Below are 12,155 nucleotides of genomic sequence, written 5' to 3'. Positions count from 1 at the left end.
CTTTTTGGGCTTTTGTTCAACATACAACTTTTCGGTAGTACACAAACTATATCAAATTCTTTTGTAATTATAGCCTTTTTGATATTTTTTAACCATTGGAAGACTCTTCTTCATTAGTGCTCTAGGGAGGAGTCTTTTCAACTGTTGTTCTTTTTCTTGATTTTTGATGGAATACAGACTGTTGTTTCTTCTAAAAAGATTGATTCATTCAGTTTAAACAACTCCCACTTTTAAACCATGTTTTAGCAAGCGATTTCTTTTAACACTTGGCTTAAGTGAGTTCTTCCATTTCATTTCGATTCGAGTCTTTTGTGCCATGACTTGTACTTCATCTATCGATTCACTTGCACAAGAGACTACGAATATTACGGAAGGGAATGCATCTTCTTCGCTTCTTGATTCCCAGTCTTTGAAGTTCAGTTGAGTCCCTACTTTCTTCATCGCCCAACCAGAACTTTATCTTTGGTCGCAAAATTATTGATCGGAGCGAGTAACTACAAGCTCGTTGGTATTGACTTGAGAAAAAAACATTTTTCAAAAAGCTCATTTTTATTTAAATACTTTTGATAAAAATTGATTGAAATACACTTGATATTTTGAGCAGTTGCCAAATAATCCAATTTCTTTTAAGACAACTTGTATTTTAAATTGAATGCTTGAAAATGTATTTTATTTGCTCTTTCAGACAAGAATAAGTTAGGGTTTGTCACTGGTATCATCTAGAAGCTTATCGACTAAATTGAATTACGCGGATATTTGGGTTGGGACTTTATACATGGACTAATTGGAATTTTGTATGCATTTCAGTTGCTCTGTTTTACCCATTCCTCCATTTTATGCCATTGACTCAAAACTTCAAACTTTACCAGAGAGAAAGACTGAAGCAACACAACGTCTTCAACCTCAAAATGTCTTCAATCTGCAAAGTTTTCGAAAGAGATTTCGGTCTTCAGATAGCCTTCGATCTTTTGAGAATATTTTATTTGAGTTTTTACCTTTTAACAGATCACTAAATAGTTGTTTGGGGCACAGAGTTGTGTATAATAATTTATAATCATTAAAATTTATGAGGTTATATTAGTATGTGGAGTTGAATATTGTGTTCGGGTTGCTGATTATTTAGATTAGACTAAAAATTCATATAACTAAAAGAAAACTCTATATTTAGAACTTCAAATTGTACAAGAGCAACCAAAATCTCTAACTCCATAATAAAAACTTATATCTAGGAGTGATAGTCATCAACTATATGCCTCCACCACAATTACACAACAAATATTGTCAACTTAGATTCATGATTAAAAAAAATGATGATAGATTATCATTCAAAAGTCGTTCAAGAAAAATGACTGAATATCAAATGTGTTTTTTGAGGAGGAGTTTGTAATGCCAAAATAAATTGTATTCTATCAATTGAATTTAAATGTATAATCGTTGTAAAAGATTCACAGGGGATTCCTTTTCGTATTCTTTTAGTTTAACTTTATGAATGGTTTTTCTTCTATATATATATATAGTTTTCTTACTTTAAATTTTGATGAGACCTATGAAACAAATTATATATTTTAGTGGATATTTGGAGGTAGTTGCCAGAGGTGATTATAGTCGAAATTGGACGTTGAAGGTGGTCTTCATTGGAATTGGTCGCCGGTGGGTGAAGTCATTGGAAACATAGGAGAGAGAGAGGAGTTGGTTAATTGGTTATTTTAACTCCTTAATTATAAATAGTTTTAAAAGACTAAGGTCTAAAATAATCCTTACTCTCGCCCAAACGCTGAGTAGATCACTATAGCCTACCTAACCCACTCTAAGTTAGAGCTTCAAACACCCTAATCATATGTTGCATCTATTTGATTATTTGTCTAAATGCAAAATTTTTTATATTTAACAAATGGCTTCAAGATACTTTGCGTCATATTTTATTTGTTATTGGTCAATAATTTAGGCCATGTTCAATTTTATTTTTGGCTTTTGAAAATTAAACCTATTTTTTCTAAAAGACTTATCATAGTTTTCATCTTTCTTAAGTAAAAGAGTCGAATTTTTATCCAAATTTCAAAAATAAAAATAGATTTTTAAAAATTAATTTTTTTAGTTTTCAAAATTTAGTTTGGTTTTAGTTTTGAAAACATTGATAGAAAGTAAATTACAAATTTAAAAAAATTTAGAGGTGAAATGGATATTTGTAGACTTAATTTTCATAAATAAAAAACTAAATAATTATAAAACAGGGCTTTAGTTAAGAAATCTTTTGAAAAAAGAATAAAACAATATCCAACTATATATTTATAATAAGAAAATTAAGACAACCATTTTTTTAAGAGTGATAGAAGAAAACAACATAGAACTTTTGAAATTTTTGAATCATGTGTCGGAGAAAATTGATCTATATATAAATTGAATACACTAGCAAACTGATTACACCTTGAATATAATATTTAAACTCAAACGTAAACCATATAATGTAACAAGGCTTTTAGATATGGAAATAATCAAATACTTGAAAGAACCTCAAAATCTTTAGAAACTCAAAATATAGTCAAGGCATGCTTCTAATAAGCGTTATTCTGAAGACAATTATTTGCTTTCACTGGTTGTAAGCAAATTACAGTGATCATCTCATTAGGATACAACGACTAACTCCGGTAGAAATGCGACCTTGAACTATCTAGTAGAACTCTTAGTTATTTGCTCTCAACTCAAGACAATAACAAAGAATGAAAGAAAGGAAAGAACTCTTTAGTATGAAAGAAAGGAAAGAACTCTTTAATTTTGAATGAGATGTTACAAATGAAGAACCAAGTTATTATTTATAGACTAAAAAGTTAGTAACTCTCCGAAATACAAAATAAAATCAAATAAATACAAAATTGAAACATTTGTCAAATTTAATTCAATTGAGTTTTTACTTGACAAAAATCAAATATAACTTATTCAAATTTAAGAAACTACAAATTTAACTTTCATACATTTTAAGGTTGTACAGGTTGTACATGAAACATATTTTTAATTTGAAGTTTCAATCCAATTTGAAAGTTTCTAGATAATAAATTTAATTTATAAAATTAAATCCATTTTTTTATGTTTTAAATATTTACCAAACTTTCACTTTTTTTCACTATATATATCCAACATTAGATTGAAGTGCAGAATCCACCCATTGCATGTGGGGTAGTCTTCAAGACAAATTATTGAATATATTGTTGATATACTTCAAGCATAATAAGCTAAATCGTGCTATACTACAAATCACAAATGAAGTCAACAAAAGCACGAACTTCATCAGCTTTTTTTAACATTTTCGATGAAGAGATTTGAAATATAAGAGAATTTGTTTCAAGCTAAAAAGGAGAGACGCCAACTTCAAAGGCTTTAGAAATTCTTTCATGAATGACTATGACAAGCTCAACGAAACAACTAAGAATGTATGACTTTCTATAGTCAGAATAGTGTCACTGTTGGAATCATAAACAACAACACTACTTTTTCCACATTGTCATCGAGGAAAGCCACACATCGAATTTACCTTGAAAGACCTATAAGAAGGAGCCAACCATTTGCTAACAACGTCATGATCAATGGAAACTCTAAGATGAAGAAACCACCACATGCTGATCAAAAGACTTCCACAAAGATTTCAAAGGCCTGCAAAAAAGAGAAGTAAAACAATTTAACACTTAACGGCTAGAGAGACCAGATATGTTTACTTCCCTTACAGAACCATAGAGTATAGATATTTGATCTACGGCCTCGTCATCATAAAGGACAAGTCCTAGTGCCTCAATGGATTTTAGCTATGGGGACAAGTCTTTGTCAATGGTGTATGAGGACCAAAAGCAACAACATATTTGTCATAGTTGATGACTTACCCTAAAGTTCTTTTTAGACACATCGAAAAAGTGAGTATGGGAAGCTAAACGAGCAACACAAATACCAATGATCAAATTATGGGTTTCAACCTCACAAAGAAGGCTAAAGAAACCCTCATAGGGAGATAAAGGGTCTCATTGGCATAACCTTCCATATGCTAGAAAGTTAGAGGAGGTTCACCATTAACAAGAATTTGGAAAGTGACATAACTCATACACATATTAATCAAATGAATCTACATATCACTAAAACCCATCTTTTTCATCAAACAATAAAGAAAATGGTCATTCAACCATGTACCCGTAACCCATATCTAATTTTAAAAATACAAACCCTTTTTGGTAGGTGGAATTTTCAAATGACAGCGACATTCATAAGCTTAAAACCGACATTAAAAATCTTTTATAACACGATCTTTGATGTCGATTTTAACCGACATTTGTACTCCTGTAGTGTAAGTTTTAAACTGACATTAAAGTCCAGTTTTGTAATTGTGACAGATATAAAAAATGTCAGACTATTTACAAAAATAGCAAAAAACTACTTTGAACAAAAACACTTTGGTTGACGGAAATAATTTGATCAAGAATTAGTTTGAGCCTATTAACTAAAACTTTGAAAATAAGTTTGTAGTAGACATAAAACTAATATAGGAAAATTCTATCTAGAGATGTCCATGAGATAGGACAGAGTTGGGAATGGCTTCCCTGTCCCTGTCCTCGCTCCCTATCTCAGTCTCCATCCCCATGATATTCTCCATTTAATTTAGCGGGGATCAGAATAGGGATTCCTAGTGGGGAATTCATGGAGATCAAATTTCCCATTTTATTTTATTTTTAAAAAACCAATTAACTTAAATAAATACTATTGACAATTTTAAAATTAAATAATTAAATTTTTCACTAATTATTTTATATGATTAATTCAATGAAGATTTTCAAAAATAGAAAAATAAGGAAAACTATTTACACAAAATAATAAAATTTAATCATTTTAGATTTCTATCAGTTTCATTCGCTGATATACACTGATAGACTTTCATTAGTCTCTATCAATGATAGACTTTTATCAATTTCTATACTCGATAAACGCAAATAGAAATCTATCCGTGTCTATCATTTTTTTTTTTTTACTATTTTTGTAAATAGTTTGACATTTTTTATATCTATGAAAATTTTCCTTAATTCAATTTGAATTTAAAATGAAATTACTCAAATTTTATAGTAGAAGGATATATTACCTATCAAATTATTCCTATATATAATCTAAATTTAAATATTCAATTCAAACATATCAATTATTTAAGAAATTTAACAATAAAACTTGAAATCTGAACCTCATAATAATAATAATAACAACACAACAATAATTATTATAATAAATTAAAAAAGAGTTTAAATGGAATAGGGACAAGGAATAGCTTTCGAAATTTTTTTTTTCTCACTTCCTCCTCCATTCTCCGCCCATTAGCAAATCGGAAAAATGAATCTATTAAATATGTTACCATTTTTTGCTCCTGCCTTTTGAAATGAGGACAATAGACGTGTGGTTGAAACGCTTCGTCAAGAATAGTGTCATTGTTGAGATAACTAAGGCATGTTGAAGTGACTTCTCCACTCACCACATGCCAATACTTTTGGTAGAACAAACTTGGAAGACCACCAAGTGCATTTGATTTGGGCAACCTTAAACCTCTCCAATAAGGTTTGAATGAAAAAAAAAAAACAAGGAAGAAAAAGCTCTAAACGTAAGATCTTCAAGATTCTGAATTCAAGCTTTCAAGTGAACCATGGGGTGGACAAGATTTATTCATCTTCAAACATATCTCTCTCTTTCTATTAAGTACAAGAAGAGAGATTCAGTCCACAGATCTCGTGATTACTAATACATTCATATGCCAATTGAGCTATATTCGCTTTGGCTATATTTACATATGTATATGTATAGATATATAAATATACATATAGCTATATATTTAATACGTCAATATATCCATACATCAGAGAGTTTGCCATCAATATTAAGAATTAATCAATAACTTCGACATCTTTTATGACTATACATAAAACATATAAGAAATTTCATATATTTATCAAAGTATGAATATGAATAAGTAAAATCGACTTAATCATTATTTTAAATAGATTTTATACATTTTTTCAATTTACATATATTTCTTTAATATATCCATTGACATATCCGTAAATTGAAATACCAATTGTCCCACAAACTAGTAGTAATACAACAATAACACTATTCCTATTCTTGATATTCTTGTAAACCATGGAGAGAGGACAAGACTTATTCACCTTCAAACTGATTATAATCACTCAACTCTAATGCCTTGGATCTCAAGGGTATCAAGCTTCTTGGGTCTTTTGTAATACTTGAGAAGGAGAGAACTGCAAACAACACTCACAGAAGAGGCTGCCATTGCAGCTCCTGCAATCCATGGTGGTAACCGAAATCGAGTTGATGGGAATAGGACTCCTGCTGCAATAGGGATGCCGAGGAGATTGTAACCAAGTGCCCAAATGTAGTTCAGACGGATCCTGGAAAATGTTTTCCTCGAAAGATCGATGGCTGTTATGACATCCTCCAAGTTGCTTTTCATGAGAACTATGTCAGCTGCCTCAATAGCAATGTCTGTGCCTGCACCAATTGCCATTCCAACATCTGCAGCCACAAGTGCTGGTGAGTCGTTGATCCCGTCTCCGACCATTGCTACCGTATGACCCAAAAACTAGTTGTCAAAATTCAGAACCGTGGTTAGTGAAGATGATAGAAAGGAGAAAAACAACATTAAAACTAATAAACTTGATCAAAATTTTGGTGCTAGTTCATAATTGAATGTCAATGATGAAACAATTTGTAGGTGGCAACATCTTGACCAAGATTATTTACTACATGTAAGCTTCTTATATTTCAAACAAACATCAATCCAATTAAACCAAAACTCATAGTTCCATCGACAAAGTTCCAAGGCAAAAAAAGAATCTAGTTGCATTCAAAATTTGTGAGGTTATAACTTAGGAGGCGTTTAGGACTCCAACTTGCATTGGATAGAGTGGGCTATTATAGCCCACCCAATGTTGGAGCCTCCCATTACAATAGTTGAATTTTTCAATTATTATAACTCCCACTTAGCTACAGTAAAACTATTTGAGAACCCTCATTCTTCAGCATTTACTACTTGTAGCCATCCTCTCTTATCATTTGTAATCCAGATTAAAATAGTCTACACCTTAAACACTTACTATTATAATCCAGACTAAAATAATTTACATCTCAAATACAGACTTTATAATCCACATACTATAAGAATCACTAGCTATAATAACTAATTCAACACCCCAAATAGCCCCTTATAGTCTATAAATAATAAGTTTTCTATTTGGAGAAAATGTAGGTACCTGTAATCTCTTCACTTCATCTGCTTTCTGGTCAGGTTTAGCTTCTGCAATTACATCATCAATCCCAACCTCACTGGCTATGGACTTTGCTGTCCCCCAATTATCACCTGTCACCATGATAGATTTAACTTTCATGGCCTTGAGTATGGAAATGACGTCGCGAGCGCTTGGTTTTAGTGGATCAGATATGGCAAGAACCCCTGTCAATTTCCTATCAATGGATACCAAAATTCCAGTTTGAGCCATTTCTTCAATTTCTTTTAATATTTCTTCAGCTTCAACAGGTATGAAGATGTTCTGATCTAACATAAGCTTCTTGTTCCCTACAAGTACTTCTTTGTTTTGAACAATGGCCTTGACTCCATGTCCAGTAATGGAGATAAAGTCTTGTGCTTCAGGCCAAGTTTGGTTATCATCGTCTTCTTTAAACTTTTTAGCATATTCGACAACGGCTTTAGCCAGTGGATGCTCGCTGTTTACCTGATTTCAAATGTAGAATAAAGTTGTATAGTTATGAAAAACTTAACTTGTGTAGGTAGAATAAGAGAAATGTTAAGTAATCAAGCTGACCTCCGTGGCGGCGACTAGTACACAGAATTCTTTTAGAGCCATATTTTTAAGTAGCTTAATGTTCACCACAACTGGCTTCCCGACTGTTAGAGTTCCAGTCTTGTCAAACACAATGCAATCCACCTACAAATTATTATTCTCCTCAGCATTATATTAAAATTCTCGTGAGAACAAAGTAGAAAAATGGCCCCAAGCCTGTCAATGTTCACAAGTTTGTAGAACATAAATTACCCAAGTTCTCATCATTCTGTTAAAGCCCATATTGAGTTACTAGTTCTTGTGACGAGTGAACTATGTCCTGAAAACATTAAAGAAAAGAAGCTAGGAAGCACGGATAGGATATGTGTCCTACATGCACGGATAGGATATGTGTCCTACATGCACGGATAGGATATGTGTCCTAATTTTGGGCACAACTGGGACATGGCTTGGATACGACTCTGAAAAATATATAACCTAAAAATTAGGAGAAAAAATAGAGATTTTCTTATAGATTGATCTATCCTAAAGTATTAGGATGACATCTTCTTCCTTTAGTCATAGCCAAACAAATCTTTCAATATCTTTTAAGATTTCAAATATTGTTAATTGACTTAACTTCGTATATTTTTTTAGTGAAGCATATTTTGTTTTCATGTTAAATTTACATGTTTTTATCTAAAGAGAAGTACTAACGTAGATTTTATTTTAAAACAAAGTGTTTCCAATGCTTCTATGTCCCATGTCTGTTTCCGTGCTTCTTAGGATGAAAATATGTAAAACGAGAGTTATTGGATGGAATATTTACCTTATGAGCACTCTCTAATGCTTGGCCACCTTTGATTAAAACACCTTTTGATGCCCCGACTCCTGTTCCAACCATGACAGCAGTTGGAGTTGCCAAGCCCAAAGCACAAGGGCATGCTATGACCATAACTGAGATACCAAACTGGAGAGCAAGTTCAAAGCTATCCATGGAAGAAGGTATCCAAGTCCTTGGGTAGCCACCATACTTCCCCGTGAGAAACCAGACAAGCCATGTTGTCAATGAAAGAACTATTACCTACATAGAGAGAACAGAATTGAACTAGCAATTATACATATATAGTTTAAAAGGAAAACTACAAAATCCACAGCTATGACCTGCAGAGGTTCATTGAGCTAAAGGTAAGAAATGAATCAGATTGATCTTTTTGATCAAAAGTACTGGGGGGGAAAATAAATCCATGGGAAAATTATTGAGGTCACCAAGGATAACTAAAAGGTAAAAAAAAATCTTGTTGGGAGGCTCTCTCAATAACAAGAAACTCTCCTACTCTCCTATAAGTTTATGTTTTATTTATTTTTAATTAGAGCAATGAAGGGCTGAATCTTAGTCCTTCCTATGAGTTTGTTAAATCTTTAACAGGAAACAAGAAAATAAATGTTCTTAAGATTAAATTGATCAACTAAAAGATTCTGAGAATAAATTGCTCTCCTAATACCTTAGGAGCAGATTTGCAATTTTCCCTAAATGAAACTATGAAGATACATTAAATTATTAAGGAAAAGTTAAGAGCATATTTTACTGACCATTGGCACAAAAACCTTAGAGATGCGATCTGCAATTTTCTGGACTGGAGCCTTGGCCATCTGAGCTGATTCAACAAGTCGCACAATCTGTGAAAGAGCACTTTCAGATCCAACATGTGTTGCCCTCACATGTAGCACACCATTCTCATTCAAGGTGCCTCCAATCACCGTATCATCCCTTCTTTTTGCCACTGGCTTGGCTTCCCCAGTAATCATGCTTTCATTGACATGACTTTGTCCCCAAACAACAATTCCATCTGAAGCAACTTTTGCCCCTGGAATGACTTTAATCACATCATTCTTTTGTATCAATCGACTATCAATTTCTTCCTCCCTAATGATATTTCCATTATTATCAAAAGTAAGCAAGGTTGCTGTTTCAGGCACCAACTTCATAAGCTTGGCGATAGCCTCTGATGTCTTTCCCTTTGCCAAGACCTCAAGATATTTGCCAAGGAGAATGAATGAAATAAGCATGGAACTGGTCTCAAAGAAGTCTGTGGCCTTAAAATCACTAGAGGTTGCAGATCTTAAGACCATGTAGACTGAATAAAAGTATGCTGCATTTGTTCCCAAGGCAATCAAAACATCCATATTTGCAGAACCATGACGCAATGCTTTATAAGACCCTGTATAGAATCGCCTTCCAATAATGAACTGTACAGGAGTTGATAAAACCCACCTCAGCAGCTCTCCAACAGTCATCATATTGACAATTTTGGTATCTAGCCCATCCTTAATACCAGGTATATAAGTGAAGACCATGGAGCTTAGAAATACTGGAATTGTAAATATCAGACTCCATAAGAATGATCTGTAGTACTGCTTAATTTCTTCTTTTTTATAGGCTTCTCTGCCCTCTACTTCAGGAAATATTGTCGCCTTAAATCGACCAGATCCAGTTGATTCAATCACTTGGATTATATTCCTAGGTCCCGTGACATTTGGCTTGTAAGACAAGGAAAGTTTGTTGAGTGCAGGGTCAATATCAACACCTAGAACTCCGGGAAGTGCTTCCAGAGAGCTCCCAATCAATCTCATTGAATTCTCAGATCTCACTCCATCTACATGGAGCTGTATCTTGCTCACATCTTCTTCTGTGCTAATAAGTAAAGCTTCAAATCCAGAATCTTCAATGGCTTGGAGAAGTTGATTGCAGTTCAAAATTCTTGGATTATAACAAACTTCAGCTTCTTCCGTGGCTAATGCAACTTGGGCATTTTGAACTCCATTAATTGCTTGTAATGTAGATTCCAAAGTCGTGGAACACGAAGTGCAAGTCATTCCAATTACACGAATTCGACATCTTTCAATCATATCATCATTAACTACACTTGCTTCAAAGCCTGCATCATTAATTGCCTCACATATTTGATCCACCTGTGTTCATGGTCAAGAGGAAATCAAAACTTCAATTCAACGTGATCAAGGTCTTGTAGTCAGTGTCAATGATCTTCACTTTACCACCTTATGGCAAATAGCAACCATAAAATCCATATAAATAAAACCAAGTTGAGGCTAAAAAGTATTTGCTTCATCCATCTATTTAGATCCCACTATATTCTAAGAAATGAAAAACATTTAATCCTAATCATGGGACAAAATATCCTATAGCACATTAAACAACACCTCTAACCCTTTACAATTGATCAAGCATTAGAGTTGAACAGTCAAGCCTTATGCATTAAACAAACAATATAATCTCTCACCAATTTTAAGCACAATCAGATCGATTCAAAAAACACGCAACGTAAGCCAACAAATACTTAACTTGCACGTCTAACATCACAAATTTCAAACATTTATTTTAAAATCACATGAAAGCGACTCCAATACAAGGCGAAAACGGATTTTTTTTTTTTTTTTGAAAAACAGAGATAGATACATACATTAACGAAGCTAGGGTAAAACTGGACTCGAGCTTTGGCATTCAAAACACCAACAACGGCTTCACGAATCCCAGGGAGGCGTTTGATCGCCTTCTCGACAGAGCCAGCACATGCAGAGCAGGTCATTCCGGTGACGGAGAAGAACGCCGTGGACTCGATCACCGGCAAGCTGTTCTCCGGTAGCAAAACCCCAGCTGGGTATTTGGGCATAGACGGATAATGAGGCCGCGGAGAGAGATTGCTGCTGCTCTGACTCCGAATACATGCTAAGGACCAGAAATTCGTTGCCATGGATGATTAAAACAGAGGTTAATCAGAGAGAAAGAGAAGGATTTACGATGTGTTCATAAATTGAAATTGAAATTTGAAACCAGAATGCGCATGAGAAAAAAGGAAGAAGGAAAGTGGCCGCCCTTTTCAAACTTTAAATCGTGCGAATATTTATAGTGGACACATAATTGACTTTCGTATTATTGTATATATTTGCTTGACAACAAAGTAATGACGCATATATAAATATATATATATATATATATATATATATATATTATTTAGATTAAAATATCATTTTTGTCACGGTTGTTTGAAGTTTGTTCAATTTTAATCTTGTATATACTTTCTCTCCACTTTTAATAAATTTTAAATTTAGTCCTCAATGCTACTTTGTTGTTTATTCTTATTTTTTTTTTGTTATCTATAGCATATTTACTTTAAATTTTAAAAATATTTTCACATATTATATTTTCTTGCATAAAAATTATTAGGTTTAAATACTACTTCGATTCATATCCTTTTAGCTTTTGTTCATTTTGGTCTTTATATTTTTAAAATGTTCATTTTGGTCTTTATACCTTAACTTTGG

The 12,155-nt window shown here is 33.0% G+C and overlaps 1 protein-coding gene across 1 annotated transcript; it reads right to left on the bottom strand.

The window, feature by feature from the left end:
• Nucleotides 1–5,976: 5,976 nt before the first annotated feature.
• LOC120073994 (putative copper-transporting ATPase HMA5) lies at nucleotides 5,977–11,785 on the bottom strand. The gene is made up of 6 exons (XM_039026947.2): nucleotides 11,294–11,785; nucleotides 9,405–10,784; nucleotides 8,641–8,895; nucleotides 7,854–7,976; nucleotides 7,284–7,763; nucleotides 5,977–6,613 (listed from the first exon to the last, which is right to left on the bottom strand). Exons 1-6 carry the CDS (start codon nucleotides 11,582–11,584, stop codon nucleotides 6,197–6,199), a joined length of 2,946 nt encoding a protein of 981 aa, XP_038882875.1. The 5' UTR covers nucleotides 11,585–11,785; the 3' UTR covers nucleotides 5,977–6,196.
• Nucleotides 11,786–12,155: the final 370 nt, after the last annotated feature.

The sequence above is a fragment of the Benincasa hispida genome, chromosome 3 (genome assembly GCF_027475165.1).
Source record: "Benincasa hispida cultivar pf3 chromosome 3, pf3_genome.v1.1, whole genome shotgun sequence".
Classification (NCBI taxonomy): domain Eukaryota; kingdom Viridiplantae; phylum Streptophyta; class Magnoliopsida; order Cucurbitales; family Cucurbitaceae; genus Benincasa; species Benincasa hispida.
The sequence above is the reverse complement of the archived record's forward strand: the minus strand, read 5'-3'. Positions and strand labels throughout refer to the sequence as shown.

Coding starts and splice junctions, on each gene's coding strand:
- LOC120073994 (XM_039026947.2), bottom strand. CDS start 11,584: ATGGCAACGAATTTCTGGTCCTTAGCATGTATTCGGAGTCAGAGCAGC. Junction 10,785..11,293: donor TTTACCCTAGCTTCGTTAAT/GTATGTATCTAT, acceptor CCATGAACACAG/GTGGATCAAATATGTGAGGC. Junction 7,764..7,853: donor TACTAGTCGCCGCCACGGAG/GTCAGCTTGATT, acceptor ATTTGAAATCAG/GTAAACAGCGAGCATCCACT.